The sequence below is a fragment of the Lissotriton helveticus genome, chromosome 2_1, assembly GCF_964261635.1.
Source record: "Lissotriton helveticus chromosome 2_1, aLisHel1.1, whole genome shotgun sequence".
Lineage (NCBI taxonomy): Eukaryota > Metazoa > Chordata > Amphibia > Caudata > Salamandridae > Lissotriton > Lissotriton helveticus.
In genome coordinates, this window is record NC_136059.1 from 1,625,348,813 (window position 1) to 1,625,369,634 (window position 20,822).

Here is a 20,822-nt window from a genome sequence, read left to right on the forward strand (position 1 = left end):
TCATCCCTAAACTTTTTGCCTTCCTCCAATACTCTCTCTGACCTGTTTTTGTTGGTTTAATGACTCTGGGCACTTTGCCACTGCTGACCAGTGCCAAAGTGCATATGCTCTCCCTGTTGTAAAGTGTACATGTGATTGATGTCCATGATTGGTTCATTGGATTTACTGTTAGTCCCTAGTAAAGTGCACCAGGAGTGCCAGGGCTTGTGAATGCCAATACTGCTAGTGGGCCTGCAGCGCTGGTTGCGCCACCCACAGAAGCAGCCTGAAAAATGTGTCTAGGGTCTGCCATTGCAGAACCTGCGTGCAGGCTGGTACTGTCATGCTGGCTGGGCAAGTGCACCCACTTGCCAGCCCCTAAACCTTCCCTTAACTTCATATTAGTCACCCCTATGGTAGGCCTGAGGGCAGGGTGCATTGTAAGTGTAAGGTAGGACATGCTCTGATGTGTGTGGCATGTCCTAATAGTGAATTACTGCCAATTTCGTTTTTCACTATTGTAAGGCTACCAGTTCCCTTTAGGCCAGATGGGCTGCTGGAATTTTTACACTCTATAATCCCAGTAGGCTCAGGGAACATGGTAGAAATTAATGTTTAGTATGCCTGAACTCAGAATAATAAAATACTTCTTTTAGTAAAGTTTATTTTAATATCCTGTGTTTGCAAATGCTACTTTTAGAAAGCTAGCATTTGCTTGCCTAACCATTTCAGCCCGCCTCTGCTTTTGTGTGTATCTGACTGTCTGAGTTGTGTGAGTGACAGGGCTAGGAGTTGACAGGTTGTGAATAGCAGGATGACACCTTAGTGGGTGGTGGGAGTTTCCCCTGAATGATGCATCAGGCTGTGCTCTGCCTCCACAATACTGGCTCCGCCCTCCTGGGGAGCGACTGATGACTCAGCCTGCACCTGGCCCAGGAAGGACCGAAGCTTGTCAACAAAGTGCTCAAGCTGCCCCTGTCTTCACAATGCCGGCTCCGCCCCCCTGGGGAGCGGCTGATGTGCCTGCCCTCACACTGCATGCAGAAGCCAGAAGTACCCACAACAAGTGCTCAGAGACTGGAGCAGTTATGCAGAGGCCCCCCTGGCCTGCTAGAACAAAAGAAACTGGGTATAAAAGTAGGAGCCCTGCTCCTTGTAAATTAGATCCTGTTTGTGCTACAGAAGAAACTCTGCCCGAAGAGAAGGACCTGGAAGGACTACAAGGAGGAGTGCTGTCTCTGGCCTGTGTCTGGTGCCTTGCTGCCAAAGGAGAGGAAAGAAAAGACTGCAAGAGACTTTTGCTTTTAATTAACTTTGTGCCAAACTCTGCTGAAAGATCTCCAAGAGCTTGCCTGTGAACTTGCCCCCTGACCAGCGCCCCAGGAACAGTGGGCGCTACCTTCCCTGACTAAGGCATCAGCTGTGTGTGCTGCTTATCGCTGCAGCGCTGACTGAGGAAGACGAGAGCATCAAGCCCCCCTGCACACCGTGACAGTGGGTGAGCAGATCGCCATAACAACGTGAAGCCCAGCCCGCCGCTGGCCTGAACACCGTGACGGCATCTGCACCTGGCCCCACGAGAGCAAAGTAACGGAGGACCCGTCCGGTCCAAGCACCGAAGTCTACTGGGCTCAAGCGCCGTAGATTCCCCCGCAAAGACGGACTGCCGCCCTTTGTCCTCTCCCTCGAACAGCGTCCTGCCGTCTGCCCCGCTGAACGGAGCACCATCGCGACCGGCACTTTGGCTGGGTACGTCCCGCACTTGGGGACCGTACTGCCACTGCGCCACACCTAGCTGCCGCCGTCAGGACCGAAGTGAACCCTGAGAAGGGGGCCTGTGACCCCATCGAGCACCGCCGCCCGCCCGGGAAGCAACGCGACGTGGGACAGCTCCCCTTGAAGCCGTCCGCTTCAGAAATCCAAGGTACTGTGTTCTTTGTCCTCACGGTGCGAGCGTCCTACGACCTGAGCTCGCACCGCGCTGCCTGCTCACAGCGCGAGCCGCCTCTGAAACCGAGGCTCGCACTGCTCCTGGTCCGCGAGGCCCACGCGGGAAGCGTGAGCTTTGGCCGGCCGGGCCCGATCTCCTCTCTGAAGCGAGCGGAGACAGCGGAACGCGCATTGAGGCGCTACAAGACACTGAACCTTGCTGAAACCTGGGCAGAAGGCCCAAAAGATTGCTTATTGCTAAGAAAGAACTGTGGCAATGTGAAACTAAGTAAACTGGAACCGCTATTGAGAGTTTGAAGACTGTATTTACAAGCCTGCTTGAAATTATATAAAGAAGATATATTTTTACAAATACAGTTTGGTGTCATTGTGTGGTGGGTTGGTTGTGACGGTGTAATATTGCAAATGTTTAACCCTATGTACCCCAGAGATTAGCCTAAGACTGCTTAAGCCACACTACCTAGAGGGTAAGCTGAGGTTGTCTTGAAGGGAACCCTCAGCCCTGACGGGGAAGAGAGAGTCCCTGCTTGTCGCCAGTGCTGCACTGCGCCAACTAGAGACTCCCCCTTCCTACATTATGTAATCCAGTTCTCAGTATTAAGAGACCAAGAAATGCTCCATGGTCTGAAGATCACTTTTTAGCCACCTCAAAAAAGCCTGAGATATTGACCTGTGAACTATTTGTAATTTATAGGAATAACCTGGAGCACAGCCAGTAATGGTGGTTGCTGAACTGTCTGGTGAAGAATCACATTCTGCCTTCAATATACATCGATGCAAAATGAAGAAACCCAGAGTCAATTAAAAATCAGAGCCTATCATGTTTTTACAAGCCTAACTGTATCTGTAAATCAAATTCCCTTGGATACAATTTAAATTCATATGATCAACAAATGCAACAGCGGACTCCTGGAACCTCACCTCTGACACAGTTCCTTACAATTAAATAATGGTGCACTCTTTCCAAGGTATCAGCTGTTGCTTGACACCACTGCTGAACAGAAACACGTAAACATAAATCACAAAATGGGGCACCTACGAAAGGGTCCAGAATTCCTTATGTGTATTGGTTATTTCCTTTATTTAAATGTTTGTAGTCTTTTCATAAATGTATGTCTAGGTTAGAGAGAGACCCCTTTGTGGACCAGGGGAGTAGGGTACTTTAGCAGTAAAAAAAGGAAGTTATCCCTTGGCACTGACTAGAATGGGGATTTTCTTAGTACCCCAACCTGAGCTACTAGGTTCTTCACATTTGAGTGTATCCACAGAAGATAGTAATTTTTAGTAATAGATATAAATTTTTATTTTAAAATAACAGACAGTATAAATCTTAGTACATGTACAAATGTTAAAACCAGCGACACCAAATGTGTCTACAATAAAAACCTATTACACATTTCTAGACATCATCATCATATTTAAAAAACAAAATTTGTTAAAATACAATTTATGATTACACAGATATCAATTCAGTTTAGAACAATTTTACAAAAAGGGGGAGAGACAAACACAGACATTTACTATTGGTCATTTACGTGTGCACATCTCGGGACCTGGGTTTGTACAAAATCAAAACCTGGACTTTTTGTTTCTTATTTAGTCTGCAGGTAGATTTTTGGTCTTTCGATTGTGCAAGTAGTTGCGTCGACGCGTTTCGATGACTTTTACAGATATGCCGCCATCTTTATCAAGACAATTTTATCGGTCTCTCCAATATTCTTGGCACTGGTTGGTTGCCGTTGTGATTATCCTTTCCTTATTGCATGGAAGTTCTCATCTCTGTATGAGTCTGTTTATTCGATCAGTTTCCCGGTGATTTCTACACCATGTTCGCCTTTCAGAGACATTTGAGTCTCTCCGAGTGCGCCCTTCTCCTTGTTCTTCTGTTTGTCTTATTACTAGGCTACGTGCGATGTAGTCTGTTTTGTTTTCTTTCACTGGCCTTAGAACTTCTGGGCGTGCTCTACTCGAGTCTCTCTTGTCTACTTCCTGATAGCCGCGTTATCCTAGTCCGGGTCCCAAAGCGGGGTGGATAACCATGGGATCCCAGGGGCTGTTGTAATCTCAGCGGGTGATTGCGCCTGGCTCTCCACTCCCGTTTGCAGCCGGTGTCCGCTAGCAGTTTCTCAGTTTCACACCCAATCCCCGCTATCAGGAAGTAGACAAGAGAGACTCGAATAGAGCACGCCCAGAAGTTCTAAGGCCAGTGAAAGAAAACAAAACAGACTACATCTCACGTAGCCTAGTAATAAGACAAACAGAAGAACAAGGAGAAGGGCGCACTCGAAGAGACTCAAATGTCTCTGAAAGGCGAACATGGTGTAGAAATCACCGGGAAACTGATCGAATAAACAGACTCATACAGAGATGAGAACTTCCATGCAATAAGGAAAGGATAATCACACCGGCAACCAACCAGTGCCAAGAATATTGGAGAGACCGATAAAATTGTCTTTTCATAAAACCAGCCAGGGTTGCATCCAACGTGTTTCGTTCAGCAAAACTGAACTTCATCAAGGCTTATTTTTAATGTGAAACCAATGACTCCCTGTGCAAGTAGTTTCTCAGAAGGTCCATTTGGATGCTTGCCACCTCATTGTCTTGCAGCACAACAGTCATCCATTTCGAGCTGGGGTCAAAATGTTTCCCAGCCGCAACACCTGAGTCCGTCTCTATCCTCAAACTGTCAAACACCTCCTCACGTCGCGACCGGCAAATATTTCTGAAAAGACTACAACATTTTCAATAAAGGAAATAACCAATACACAAAAGGAATTCTGGACTCCTTCATTGGAGCACCATTCTGTAGTTTATGTTTACAATTTAAATTCATGTCTAGTTTTGTCTTAAGTAACAATTCTCACCTATCTTGGATCACAATGTTTCCGATGTTATTCCTGACAACTCAGCCACCTGTTTCCCCCACTTTATTGACGAAAAACCTTTATCTTTCCTTGATGTTTGAGAGCAAAATGTATAAGTATATTAGAAAAACACTTGAGGCAATTTCATTAACACCAGCCTTTATCTTGACAATATTAACATCCCAGGAGCTGTAAGGTTTGCAAGTAAACATAATAGGATTTCTATCAACCGTGAGTATGTTTAAAAGGAAACTATAAATTAAAATATCTCTAATGTTTAATAATCTGTCTGACATCCAGCTTCTTCAAGTCAGTGTTTTATTATCAAACTACAATGCTAAATTCGCTGCGTTCATCCAAATGAAACCAATTGTATAAATATGTCTCTTGCCTGTTTGTGAGTATTTGTTTTAAAAGTAAGGATGAAAAGGGTTCTTGTAAAGGAAAGACATACAGTTCTATGGAGACCCCCAAAACTAGAGTTTTCCTCAGGTATACAGTTGAAGCATACAGCTCATCCAATCAGAACACTGTGAACCCGAATTGCTCCTGGAAGGAGCAAATACAAGAGCAGGGAGGACAGCTGCCCAATCATGAGCATGGAGCTGACCCAAAGCCCACCATGTAATTTATTGAAAATAACTGGCATACCTACAGACACAATGTCTGTAGCCAACACATAAACATGTGAGAATCACAAAGAATAAACATGATGATACTCATTAAAAAAGCAGCCCAAACAATACACCGGGTACTCTTTGATATAAGCTCCTAGTTTTGATTGACTTCTTAATACTAACAGTGGAATAGACAGTTTGGACACCATAAATCTTAATCGTATTTAACATAGACCCAAGAAGTTGAAGTTTAATTTTCACAGCATTGAAAATTAGCTAGATTCGAATCCATAACAATCTTAATAAGGACACTGGACATAGGGCCATATGTATGGACACTTTTTCCCATAGACACAGAATGGGTAAAACCCTTTGATACATATGCCCCATAGTCTCTACATCACTTTTCTCAGCGCCGATTAAATATTGCCATCCCAGAACAATTTAATTTTCCAATGTTTTTGCTTACAGTTGGTAGGAGCAGGCAACACCTCTTGTTTTCCCAAATGCATTGAGTGCCCTAATATGTTTCCAAAAGGCATTATATTAGTATCTAATAAAGGTATACCTAACTTTTAGTCAAGATTCATAATACATAGCATTCTGTATTGTGCATTATCAATTCTGAGCTCAGAATTACCAACTTCCTGCCTAAAAGAACCAACTAGCTTCTCTAGGACCAGATCAGGGAGTAGGTCTGACAGTAGACATAATGTCTTATCCCATAAATAAAGTTTCATATACCAAAACCAAACTTGCTTGAAAAGGAGTTAAGATAACTGCAACCAATGCGATTTTACGAAACTTGCAAATGTACAAGCTGCCTCACATTGTCACAAGTGTGTCAACCTTCAACAAACCCAGAATGCAGTGAATGGAATAATGCTTTAATAATCTCGTTTCGATAGCATAAACTTTCAGCAAAATCTTTATTGCTGTAGTAATGAAATTTGGTTGGCAGGACTCCACTAGATTGGATTACGCAAACCAATGGCTTCAGATTCAGAACCGAGCACTGAACAGTAACATCTCTCTTGTAGCTTCTAACATGGTAATTTGTTAACAAGCACTGGCTAAGTCAGTAGGTTTTCTCTTTAAATAGCAAGCAATTTGCTCTGGCAGTGCTTGTTTGGACCACCACGCAAATGCATGTTTCAACTCCTTGCACACACATGTCCAGCAAATTTGGAATGGGGTTCCCATTCCAAGATAGCCTTGATACGTTGTGACACATACACACAAACGTAATGACATCCCCATGTGTTTTGATGTGTATGATGATGCTTGTGCATGCACACATGCATCATAACATACATACGTGACGACGTGTGTGTGTGTTTGGCATGAGTCATGATGGAGCTGACATTTTGTTTTTTTTTCCCTTACTATTCCAACAAGGCATGTACCTGTCCTTGAGCAGTAAATTAATACATTGAATTACATCTGCTCGAAAGAATATTTCAAGTGGGGTGCTTGCCGGTAGAAAATCACAGCTGCCGGACCCCCTATAACAAAAACAAAAAAAGAAAAACTTTAAAAAATATATATAACATGGAGTGTGGGGAGCAACTGGAGTGTGGGCAAGGGAGGAGGGAAACAAAATAGTGCCGAGTGGCAAGAGGAAGGGTCGGGGAGAAAATGTAGGAGTTGAGGGTGCTATAATTAGAAAAGAAAAGCCTAGCCGGAGAACGTATGAGTGGGAAGTGTGGTGGAGCAGCTGAGAAAGAGGGGAAGTGAAATAGGAAATAGCACATGTGGGCAGGCCCGGCTCCAGGAATTTTTATTTGGGTGGGCAAAGGGCGCATTCGGGTGGGCCACTGCGGGCCCAAGTTGTCGCTTCTGGAGGTAGCCTACAAGCCCTGAGTACATCATATGTACTTGCAAACAGGCAGCATGATACAACGGATTGCTGCTGTGTGTACACAGAGCATGTGGAGAGTTATTTGAAAGTAAGACCAAGGTTTGGACCTAGCTGCAACTCTCGAATTCCAGCAGGCCAGGCTTCAACACAAGTACTTGAATGCTAAGCATATTATAAAGTGTTCAAGATTAAGAAAGTCCCAATTACTAAACGAAAGCCTTGACGCCAGTGCCCCTCATCGCTCTAAAGCACCTCCCCCTCATGACCTCCTCTTCGGATTCCCTCATTGCCATCCTCCAACACTGCCCTTCATCTCTCCGTAGCGTCTTCCCCTCATGAGCTCCTCCTCAGACTCCCTCCCTACCACCCTCCATCGGTGCCCCTCATCTCTCTGTAGCTACTCCCCCATGACCTCCCCCTCATACTCCCACCCTACCACCCTCCACCAATGCCCCTCATCGCTCAATAGCCCCTCCCGCATGACCTCCTCCTCAGACTCCCTCACAAACAACCTCCACCAGTCCACACATCTCTCCGTAGCTCCAGCCCATCACCTCCTCCTCAGATTCCCTCATTGCCACCCTCCACCAGTGCCCCTCAGCGCTCCATAGCCCCTCCCCCATGATGTCCCCCTCAGATTCCCTCATAGCCACCCTCCAACAGTGCCCATGATCTCTCTGTAGCCCCTCATATGCATTTTATTTGTTGCCTAGAGCTACTCGTAGTGTAGGGTGTCACAGTACTTTACATCACGCTCACATTATGCTGAGACTCGTACAAGTATGTAAATCATCCTATAGGGAATGTCACATAAGCTAATGAGGATTACCAGGTGTAGGAATCACATGTCATCCATACTGCTGGGCAATATGTTGTAATAGGGTTAGGTCTGGAGAAGCACAAACACAGGATGGAAAGAATACCCCAGTGGTTGGGGGTTGGCTTTACTGATTACAATGTATAATGCCCAAACAAACTCTTTATTGAAACATTAGAATTATGAAAGACTGGGAAAATGTGAACTAACTAGCAATACAAAACAAAATCTAATTATACCATTCTGGTTTGAATGCAGGTCTTTGATGACAGTCCATAGGCCACTGTCCTATGTTAGGATTGTAACTTCTGAACTGCAAGTAATCAAAAGATCTCTGTGAAGTAACCCACTGAGCTATCCACGTTAACTACAGTTTTTCTGCATTTAAAAACTACAATACGACAAAAGATTGCTGTCCAGCAGGATCATTAATCCCCAGAGTTATCTGGACATTTTAATAGTTGTAGTGCCTTCTTGGCAGAACAAGTCTTGATAATGATACTAACGATTTAAACAAATGATTTAAATAAAATATACACAGCACGCAAAGTATGTCTTGCTCACAGATGAAAAAAAACGCAACTATAGCCACACATTTTCTTACCTGCTCTTTACAAACTGTGTCAGAGCCTTATCTGATAAGGAGCTCAAAGGGTCAGGAAAATGAACCCGCATAAACAAACTCCTCTTCACCAGCGCTGAAAAGAATGAAATATCCACGCAGCAGGATGGTAAACAAATCCAGAGCCAACGAAAGGATTTGTCACCTTTGCAGTGCCCCTATTGTATGTGCACGAGTGGGCAGGGCCATAGCCCACCTTTCTAATAGGAGATGCAGATACGTGATTGGGGGAGCGAGCCCAGGCCCAATCAGGCAACTCCTCAAGAAAGAAGGAAAATAACGTTCAGAGAACGTTTTAAATTGCAGTGGCCATTTTCTGTTGGCCTTGCTGATGTCACTGCCAGGGCCAAGGTTCATGTTTGGATGGGCCAGGCTCATGTTTGGGTGAGCCTGGCCCACCCGGTCCACCCTCTAGAACCGGGCCTGCATGTGAGAGCGAGGAAGAAAGAACATGCACAACGATGTAGTTCTGAAAGCAAAATAAAAAGGTATTTCCCTGAATGAAAGCAATGTCAGTAGTGAAGTATAGAAATCAACCAGTCAGAGCACTGTGAGACCAAAATGCCCCAGGGCAGGACAAACAAAAGAATAGGGAGAACGCAACTGAGATAGAAAACAAACCCATCCAATCAGGAGCAATGGGCTGACCCAAAGTCTACTCTGTGTATACTGGAAACATTAGGTCTGTCCAACAGACTGGAAGAGCTGTTGTGGTCAAGACCTAAAACAGTATTTTGGTAGTTGCTGGACAGAGCTGTTGCATTGCCAAGGGGCACAAAGGGAATTAAGCCAGTGTTTTATCTCAAATGAAACATCTGCACCACATCTTCACACTTTTCATAGTTATGCCTGGTATAAAGATTTTCTTCTGACTATACCTGTTTGAGTTTTTTACCTTAATTATTTTTTCTTATACATAGCACGTTTTGTCATTTGTGCAAATCCGTTATCTTTACTGCTGTGCTGTATTGCTCGTTTGTGCATTTTGAACAGAAGTACATTTTGAATTAATTCATTATGTGAATAATGGTTTGCCTTAGAAAATTGAGAGCTAGTTGGATCATTTGTTCTGTGAACTTACGCTGTACCTTGCTCTCTGTAGGACTGGAACTAATATATTGGTAGCTGCTGCTGTCTTATATTTTTGTTGTACTCTCCTTAACAGACAGTTTTGCCCACCGAAAACGAGTTCGCTCAGCTCTGCCACTTGACAAGGACTGGCAGGACACCATGGCGGTGTTAACTCCAATGCTCGACAAAATGGATGTTGAGATTGCTTACCTGGTGCCCTGGTGCCAGCTAGACAAGAACGAAGAGCAGGGTGAGTATGACCAGCTAACTTATTAAATTTAATAAAGTAAATTGGTGCAGCAGGGGCAGTGGCACCGGGTCACAGAGCCCTAATGGACCGCTCGAACCCTGAAAGCGCTGTATTTTACTAACCCAACAGCAGGCAAAGGGGAAATCTTCCTTACGTGCGCCATGGCACCCTGCATTCTTGCTATCCTACTTGGAAATATATAACATTTTACATAGAATGTATTGCCAGTATTATTATGAGCATAAAAAACTACCGTCATAAATAACCTCTTATCTGCTACACAAAGATTTCAGCTGTTGGCTCTTAATTACTTCACCCCAAGAACACGACTTAGTAAGTATTTTGTGTGTTCTGTGTAGGTAGAAATGTGCTGTTGCTGGCCCTGGCGGCACAACGATTTTAGATTGTGGCGGGAAAATTGAAAAATGGGAGACCTCTTGCAAAATGTGGTTCCTGTAGTGTAGCGTCTGTCACATTCTGGATGCATCAGGAGCATTCAGGCACCTCTTACGTCAGATGCAACGTGCAGGATAAATGGGAGCGAGGACACGTGGATTAAATTCCATAGCTAATGCACACGATCTTGTGCGGTTCGTTGCACACGCGCAACCTCTCCCGCCAACCACAATACAGCCAGTTTCACCTCTAGGCATTATTTCTAGAGTGGGCAGTGCCCACAAGGGGACCATAAAATAAAACTAGTGGTTTTAACTACCGATAAGTGGCGCTATGTTATCCATCGATTGATCATATTTACTAGGGACAGTCCGGCAGCATTGGGCATGGTAATGAAGGCAGATCTTGAGGTCATAGCAAGGTCATGATAGTTGCTTTTTCGTGCACTAAGCAATTTTGACGGCTTTCCTATCCCGCTGTGTGTTCCTCCTCAAGGCTGGAAGTCCTCATGTGACCATGATGGTCTGATGTCTGTTATATTCTGTCACTATTGCCTGTTGGCCTTTTTTTTTTTTTTTACAGAGTTTTATATAACGCGAACTTGAACCGAATCGGGTATCAGAGACCTTTTACATAGCCCCAGTTGAATTACTTGAGGACACATTCCTTTATTTATTTTTTGTTGGGCACGGGGAGATTAAGTGATTTGCCCAGAATCACAGGATGTTCAGCGTCATTGTCGAGACTCGAAACCGGTTCCCCAGATTGGAGATCGACCGCCAACTCCTCTCGGCCTTGCCATAATAAGTACTGCCACCCCACTAGCTGGAAACTGTGGAACCAGGAGATGTGGCCTTTCATCTCGCCCTTTTACGAACAATGTATAGCGATATGCACTCCTATTTTAACAATGCAACTCATTAACTCTTTAAACAAATTGTATCTGGTGCTAACCCATATCTTGACTAGCTCCTAGTCAAGTTGCTAAAAATAAAAGGTATCCACAGCAACCTGTGGTATGGGAAGCACTATGCACTCTTTCACAATAACGTGATTAGTATTTTCGTGTTATTCATCCATGTGTACAATTCAACATAAACATCATAAATTAAACAACCTCTGTTTTATCAAAACTTCAAAGATTCAAAACTGAATGTATTCACAGTCTTTTTGTTCAAGCGTGAAAGCCTTAACCCATTCAAAATAAATGCTTATGAAACAATAATCGTATTTCTTTTCTTCATAGATGATTTATTTCTTCTTGTTCATCAATGATTGCGATAATATGTTCTTCAAACAACTCTCCAAAAGTCAACAAATGATGCCATATCCCAATGCATTTCGGTATGCACCTTCGTCAGGGGAATGCACTATAAATAACAAAAAGTCTTTCTCATGTATATATCCAATACGTACTCTATTTACAATCATACATGCAATGGTTTCATAATTTTTACACTAAAATAGCAACCAGAAGATCTCCTCATGTGATTTCAACATTTGATGTGTATTCAAAAGTCATGCTCACAAAAATTCACCTATCACCATCTAAATTAAAATAGAAATAAAAACCAAAAACGAGCAGTGCAACCCAAAGTCACCATCACCTCGTGCTCACTCATATACTAGCCAAAATAACATGCCAAAAATGACATCATCATATGTGCCACCTAAAACTACCAAATTCCTACCTTTGTTGAACCGATTGAGCAAAAAAAGGGTTGACCACCATCGGGGTCCGTATTATTCCTCTGTTAAAAAACACAGAATTCCGACCTTAGTACTTTGCATGTACTAATTCCTTCCTCATTATATCAGCACAAGCCGGTACTTACTTGGTCACGAAGACCCAAACTTTGATTCGCTGCGACGCTATCTTAGCACTCAGGCTGTATTTCGACCCAGTCGATATCGTAATCTGTAACACAGTCAAGGAGAATACTCCTTAATATCTATACGGACTACATTGTTGCATAGCGTGTAACTCACGGAGATTGCCGTCATCTTACCTCAATCGGTGTCTGATCGCTCCGCGTTATTCTATGCGTGGTTCTCTCCTACCGCTTTCCCGCTATACCGAACCCTGTGCAGAGACTCCAAAATGTGGCGTCTGACGTCATACCGCTATGGACATCAAAAACGGACTGCCAGTATATACAACCTAATCCAAAATGGCCCCCATATCTTTTTACTCGCATGAAACGCGGGTCAACTATTTCAATTGAAAGAGCATAAATGAAACTAAACTCATGTTGCTACAGAAAAACATGCTCTCACTACCTATTATTATGTGACCCAATGTTCATAACAAAAAATTCTCATGACAAAAATTCTCATAACAAAAAACGTGAGGTTTTGTGAGCGTGAATATAAATACCACCTAAATCACATGTACACACAGGCATATTAGGTGCAGCCACTTATTGCATTATTTACAAAAAACAGATCATTTCAATTTTATCATTGAGCCCATAGGGTGTCAGCGTCCTAAGGGACTTAATCCAATATGTTTCTCTTTGTGCCAGCATTCTGTTTATGTCAACATGTGGTTGTTCCACCAATCGTTCTAGTACAGTGAATTTCAATTGCGGTATTGAATGCCCTTTCTCCTGCCAATGTGCAGCTAAACATGATTTCATGTTTTTAGTACGTATCATACTTTTATGTTCGGTCATCCGAACCTTCACCTTCCTGCTGGTACGTCCAACATAGACCAAACCACATGGGCATTTGATTGCATATATTAGAACACTTGAATTGCAATCTGACGTGTGTTTCAGGGTAATGTTTTTGCCTGTTTGAGGGTGAGAAAAAGAATTACCTACCAATACATTCCCACAATGCCCACAGTTTAAACACTTTCTCATGCCTTTCTGACCTACATCTGATCTTGCTACTTTACGATCCTTCAGATATTCCTTAATGTTCCTGGACCTTGAGTGTGCAAAAAGAGGTTTGTCCAAAAATACCTGTTTAAAGTCAGGTTCTTGCTCAATTATTTCCCAACGCTTATTTACACACTTTTTTATGGCCGCTGTGGCTGTGGAAAATTTTTGCACATAAACTTCCCTCTTGTTTCCACTCCTTTCTCTTTTTTCCAACATCGTAGATCTGGGCATGGTTTTTGCTCTAATCTCAGCTTGTTCAAGGATATTGTCTGGATACCCCCTTGTCTGATACTCTGTGCGCATTCTGGTGATAGTCTCAAACCCTTGCTTTTCATCTGAACAAATTCTTCTTGCCCTGATGAATTGTGACAGTGGTAGGTGTATTTTCAGTGATTCTGGATGAAAGCTACCAAAATGTAAGGCATTGTTTCTGTCCGTTGGCTTCTTGAATACACTTGTCACTAGTATATTCCCCTTTCTTTTGATCATGATGTCTAGATAGCTTATTTGTTCCGAACTGATGGTGTGAGTGAATTTGATAAAAGCATGACAGTTATTCAATTCATGGAGTTGTGCTCTTAACTTTTCTTCTGGACCCTTCCATACAACTAGTATATCATCGATATACCTGAGATATAGTGCTAGATGCTGCTGCCAGTTTTCATTCCGTAGTATATGCTCATCTTCAAATTTGGACATAAACATATTGGCATATGTAGGTGCCCCGGTAAACCCCATTGAGGTACCCGTCTTTTGTAAAAAGAAACAGTTCTGCCATTCAAAGTACCCATGGTATAGACAAAATTGCAGTAACTCTAGCAAAAAGATGTTGTGCCCCTCCTCATACTCATGTCTCAACAGCATCCACTCCGCTGCCTCCAAACCTTCCATATGTGGGATTGAAGTGTACAAGGCTGAAACATCCACCGTGCACAACCACACTTCCTCATTGTCTGCAATAGGCACACTTTGTAATTTCCGTAGACAGTCTGTTGTATCTTGTACAAAAGTCGACCATTGTTGCACCAAAGGTTGCATAAAATGGTCTAAATATCTCCCCACTGGTTCATGTAACGACCCACGTCCCGACACAATAGGTCGAAATGGTGGGTCTGCCGGGTCTTTGTGCATCTTCGGCAGCATATATATATATACGGCCTTTGAGGGTGATTCGTAGTCAAATATCTTTTAGTTTGTTCATCAATCCTACCCAGTTCACAGGCTCTTTTTAAGATTTCTGATAGAATTGTCTGAAACTCCATTGTAGGGTCCATTTCTAACTGAATGTAGGTGTTGGTGTCTTTCACATGTTGCTCTACTTTCTGATGGTAATAGGCAGTATTGAGCACTACTAGTGCTCCGCCTTTGTCTGCAGATACTATGGTCAGTGACTTATTCGAGGCCAATTCATTAAGTGCCAGCGTTTCTTGTCTAGTCAAATTTCTTTTAGTTTGCCTATGATATTTTAATTCAGCTAGATCTTTCTTTACTAGTGTCTCAAAAAGGTCTAGAGCTTTATGCGTCATGGGTGACATGAATGTGCTTTTAGGTTTGAATTTCTTAGTTGCTACCGTGTCTGTCAAAGGTTCTGAATTCTCTGTAGTTATTTGATGAAAAAACCATCTCAGTCTCAACTTCCTCATAAATTTAAAAAAGGAAACTTCAGTCTCAAGATCATTACTTTGGTATGTCGGCACAAACGACATGACCTTATTTAAAACTGCTGTTTGTATGGGAGTTAGCACTGTGTCTGAAATGTTCATAATTAGGTCCTCTTTGGATTGCGTCTTACTGCGTCTTGCTTTTTTGCCTTGTCCCCTCCTTGTTCGCTTGTGCCACTTTGGGTGGGTTGTACATCCGGTGGGTGATTGGAACTGTGGCCCCCCTCTAAAAAAGGCTGCCTACCCTGGTTACTTGCCCTGCTCTCTACATGTGCACCAGCTGTGGTTGCTTCTACTGAGGGACGTGTGGGTAAAGTGTCTTGGTCTGTGGCTAAACTCTCCTCTGATGTATTCTCTGTCAGCTTTCTGAAAGGACGTACCAGCAGGAAGGTGAAGGTTCGGATGACCGAACATAAAAGTATGATACGTACTAAAAACATGAAATCATGTTTAGCTGCACATTGGCAGGAGAAAGGGCATTCAATACCGCAATTGAAATTCACTGTACTAGAACGATTGGTGGAACAACCACATGTTGACATAAACAGAATGCTGGCACAAAGAGAAACATATTGGATTAAGTCCCTTAGGACGCTGACACCCTATGGGCTCAATGATAAAATTGAAATGATCTGTTTTTTGTAAATAATGCAATAAGTGGCTGCACCTAATATGCCTGTGTGTACATGTGATTTAGGTGGTATTTATATTCACGCTCACAAAACCTCACGTTTTTTGTTATGAGAATTTTTGTCATGAGAATTTTTTGTTATGAACATTGGGTCACGTAATAATAGGTAGTGAGAGCATGTTTTTCTGTAGCAACATGAGTTTAGTTTCATTTATGCTCTTTCAATTGAAATAGTTGACCCGCGTTTCATGCGAGTAAAAAGATATGGGGGCCATTTTGGATTAGGTTGTATATACTGGCAGTCCGTTTTTGATGTCCATAGCGGTATGATGTCAGACGCCACATTTTGGAGTCTCTGCACAGGGTTCGGTATAGCGGGAAAGCGGTAGGAGAGAACCACGCATAGAATAACGCGGAGCGATCAGACACCGATTGAGGTAAGATGACGGCAATCTCCGTGAGTTACACGCTATGCAACAATGTAGTCCGTATAGATATTAAGGAGCATTCTCCTTGACTGTGTTACAGATTACGATATCGACTGGGTCGAAATACAGCCTGAGTGCTAAGATAGCGTCGCAGCGAATCAAAGTTTGGGTCTTCGTGACCAAGTAAGTACCGGCTTGTGCTGATATAATGAGGAAGGAATTAGTACATGCAAAGTACTAAGGTCGGAATTCTGTGTTTTTTAACAGAGGAATAATACGGACCCCGATGGTGGTCAACCCTTTTTTTGCTCAATCGGTTCAACAAAGGTAGGAATTTGGTAGTTTTAGGTGGCACATATGATGATGTCATTTTTGGCATGTTATTTTGGCTAGTATATGAGTGAGCACGAGGTGATGGTGACTTTGGGTTGCACTGCTCGTTTTTGGTTTTTATTTCTATTTTTATTTAGATCGTGATAGGTGAATTTTTGTGAGCATGACTTTTGAATACACATCAAATGTTGAAATCACATGAGGAGATCTTCTGGTTGCTATTTTAGTGTAAAAATTATGAAACCATTGCATGTATGATTGTAAATAGAGTACGTATTGGATATATACATGAGAAAGACTTTTTGTTATTTATAGTGCATTCCCCTGACGAAGGTGCATACCGAAATGCATTGGGATATGGCATCATTTGTTGACTTTTGGAGAGTTGTTTGAAGAACATATTATCGCAATCATTGATGAACAAGAAGAAATAAATCATCTATGAAGAAAAGAAATACGATTATTGTTTCATAAGCATTTATTTTGAATGGGTTAAGGCTTTCACGCTTGAACAAAAAGACTGTGAATACATCCAGTTTTGAATCTTTGAAGTTTTGATAAAACAGAGGTTGTTTAATTTATGATGTTTATGTTGAATTGTACACATGGATGAATAACACGAAAATACTAATCACGTTATTGTGAAAGAGTGCATAGTGCTTCCCATACCACAGGTTGCTGTGGATACCTTTTACTTTCATCTCGCCCTGCCATCTTGCCAAAAGGTGTGCTCTGTTGCAATCATTTTTAGAACTTACTTCTCTGCTTCGTTTTTTGCAAAATTGGCTGTATTTAGAATGAATGTAAAATCTGCACTGCTAATAAGTGTGCAGCTAAAAAAAAGTGGACCTCATATTACTTGGGAGAGGTGGACAGTGCTCAGTCTCAAGGTGTATTCACCTAAATACAACATTGTGATACATTTATAGCTATTGGAGTAAGTAGCAGGGTCCTGCAGTCAAAGGTCTCTTACTTTAACAAACTGTTTGTTTGACCATGGGAAATTAATCCTATCTATCGCTTTCGCTCTGTAAACTAATCAGACAAAGTGCAAGTGCTTTGATGCAGGCTAAACACGCATTCCCAGTACAGGATCCCAGCATTGTTTTAATTCCCACATTCAGGGCTCTTTAATGGCAGGCGGCTATATTTGCATTTGTAAAGTGGAACCTGCTCCTGAGGTTGCTTTATGCAGGACCCATCCTGTGTTGCAAGTCCTCCCTCTCAGCCACCGACAGGCACTTGTTTTTAAGCTCATAAAGGTCTGAAAGATTAAGGAATGGCATCCTGCAATGCCTCTGTGCAGCAGAATAGGAGCCATAACTGCAGGACAAACCTGAAAAATGCAAGACCTATGGCCACCCCCAGTGTCACTCCATAGTTTGAGCAGCGAACATGGCAGGGCTATGAAGATTGCAAGAGGGGCACACTCTCCCTGACCCCTTTAAAGACAACATTAACTACAATTCCTCTGAAATTTCCTTGAGTAAGGCCCTAACTCCTGCAAAGAAAAGTACTTCTTTAGAGGCTGATTTTGTTATGTTACTGAGATGAAGAATGCAAAATGTTTTTGGAGGGTTGGTAGAATATATTGAACTGTGTGATGAATGTGAATATTTTATAAAGCATACATGTGCTTGAAGGTGCTACTTTAAAACCAAGAAGACTTAATCGTATGTGATTATATACTGAATAAAAATATATACTTGAGGGATTGTCACTGAGATGAATTCAATACATGTTGTATCAGACTTGAAGGCCTAGAAATAAACTCTTGCTGAAAGATTTGTGAACATCTGTAGTAAAACACATACATGAATAGCAGCATAAATGGCCATCCAACCATATACTGGTGATGTATAACTCTGTCTCACCGATGCTACTTTTCGACACTGGGAACCGCTTTAAAAATAATTATTTGTGTAATAATCAAGAGCGGACACCCACATCCAAGTACCTGAGTAGGGAGATTAGAATTTGGGAGTATATAAGGTCTAACCTCACAGTTAGGATGACCAGACCTATCACCAGGTAGAATACAATGCTGCACCCACTGCCTTCAGTGTGTCTTCTTTGAAGACAAAGAGTCTTCATACCTAAACTTTATCTGCAGACTGTTAACACAGTCCACTGCAGATCCGGTAACTTCCAAGCACAATTACTAGATAGTAAGGGCCTTATTTAGAGTTTGGTGGATGGACTATTTAACCAGACAATTACAGCTGTTCCATCTACCATACTACAAGGTTCAACTGATCTGTCCCTAGCAGCAGGGCTCTCAGTGCCTGGATACTCTCACGGAAGATTAGCCTTGCTTTATAAGTCCTATTTGATTGATTGACAAGAGTTATATGCTACAGTGCATTTGTAATACCATTGTGTTCCCAATTAGTTCATCCCAGCTATATGAGATCTAATCTCACTACCAATATCTATGTTTTGCCGTCCGTTCCCCAGGTCACCCTCAGACCTGTAGAGACCCTCATAGATCTCAGTTGGGTCAAAATGCCGTTTACACCTCTGCAGACAAGCCATTGTTTATCAGAATGCTGTTTGAATTCAACTTGGTGTTTCTGGTTTTTTTCGGAGAGAGATATTGTATATATCACTGTTTGCTAATACCAATATACCTGTACCATACAAACTGTTTCACAACTCTCTTTGTTACAGTATGCCACTTGGGATTAATGTGCACTTTTCACTGATTCTCTAATTAGGTCTATATAGTTACATTTTTCAATGAACAATAAATTGTACTGAAATGGTTGAAGATAATTACAACATGCTTGATGACTCTTGATTTCATTTTGACCATTAGTTTGCTGTCTTAATGTAAATTGCATAAATGAGTTCCATGTGAACGCCTCTGTAAGTTTTGCTTAAATACCCAAGTTCTCATGGACATTCGGATTGCTCTGGTCTTGTATGCTATATTCAAAAGTTCATCAAGGCAGAATTGATCAATATGATCTCTCCAAGCACTGGAGGGTACAAAGATAAAGGAAGTCTATTCCCGTAGAACCCTGCCACATCGCCAGTCTGACTGTGCATGGTAAAAAGTGCACAGTCTGTGGCAAGCTACACCACCTCGTAAAGGGCTGCAGATCCAGCCAATCTGGAAAAGGAAAAAAGGTGACAAATGAGAACAATGTTGAATTAGGAGCTACAGACTTTGACCAAAATGAAGACACAGACGAAGAGAACCTCAACATAACAGTCCACACTGTCCTAGCGATAGGCCATGTCACACAGGTGGCTACGAGCCCCCAAAATACAGTCAGAATAGAATAGAAAGCATGGAAGTTATCCCCATCATTGACACTGAGGCCTTCAAAGTCATGGCCAAAGACGTCTTTGCAACTCTGAAGCCAGCCCTACTACTCACCCCATTACGGACAGCAGAACCTCATGTCAATAGCAGGGCAATTCATGGCGATGATATCTCACAAGCAATGAGAAGCTGTCACCCCAATAGATGTGACAATGCTGGTTATGGCATGCTCTTGAGCGATGGCATTGCAGAGCATCTCAGCCTGATTCAGTTCACATTCAGAGTACATGAAAAGTCGATTGACTATCTTCTGCAGGAATTCCAAGAAATATTCAACAGCATTGGATGTCTCTGGGAAAAGCTACTCTCTCTACGTATTGACTGATCTGTCCAACCAGTAGCACTCTGGCATTGGCACATTGCATTCCTCCTCAGGCCAAAGGTGGAAGCAGAACTGCAGAAACTGGAGTAGGCTGACTTAATCGAAAGGGTGGAAGGCCTCATGCCCTGCGTCTCACCCGTAGTGGTCAGCCAGAAGCCAAAACAGCCTTGTGAAGTCCGGCTGTGTGTTGAAATGCACCTCCCAAACGCAGTCATCTAAAGGGAGCAATGCTTGACACCCAATGTTGATGATGTCATCTTGGAAATGAGCGGAGAAGGAGGGTTCTCTAAAATGAACCTCTGCTCTGGATACCACCAACTCATGTTACACCCTGATCTCTGATACATCATGACCTGTACTACCCACATTGGTTCCGCAGCTATAAATGGGTCATCTTTAGTATATCCAGTGCCACAGAAGTCTTTCAGAACGTGACAAGGGAAGTCCTGACTGGACTAGATGCGGTCATGATATCAACGATTATATCCTGGTGTATGCCACATCCCCGGACGAACGCCACCGGAGATGGTGGCAGGTACTACCTACCTGAAGGAAGGCAGCCTCACTTTTTACTGTGACAAGTGCAAAGTCATTAGGATGACCATCAGCTTCTTCTGATACCAATTTTCAGTGCACTGATTGGCTCCCATCCCAGCAAAGATGAGATGTGCAGGATACACCAGCCCCATCCAATGTGTCAGAAGTACGGAGCTTTTGGGCATGGTCAATTACTGCAGCCACTTCATCAAGGGTTCAGCTACCTTGAGTCAACCACTCTGAGAACTAACCAAAACAACCACT

The 20,822-nt window shown here is 42.7% G+C and overlaps 1 protein-coding gene across 1 annotated transcript in view; it reads left to right on the top strand.

The window, feature by feature from the left end:
* The window catches only part of LOC144818808 (protein NipSnap homolog 3A-like), a 289,090-nt gene that overhangs the window by 95,192 nt on the left and 173,076 nt on the right, over positions 1–20,822 (top strand). Inside the window, exon 3 of the mRNA XM_078676578.1 lies at positions 9,876–10,031. Coding sequence (XP_078532704.1) covers positions 9,876–10,031 — 156 coding nt within the window. The remainder of the gene's footprint in view (positions 1–9,875; positions 10,032–20,822) is intronic.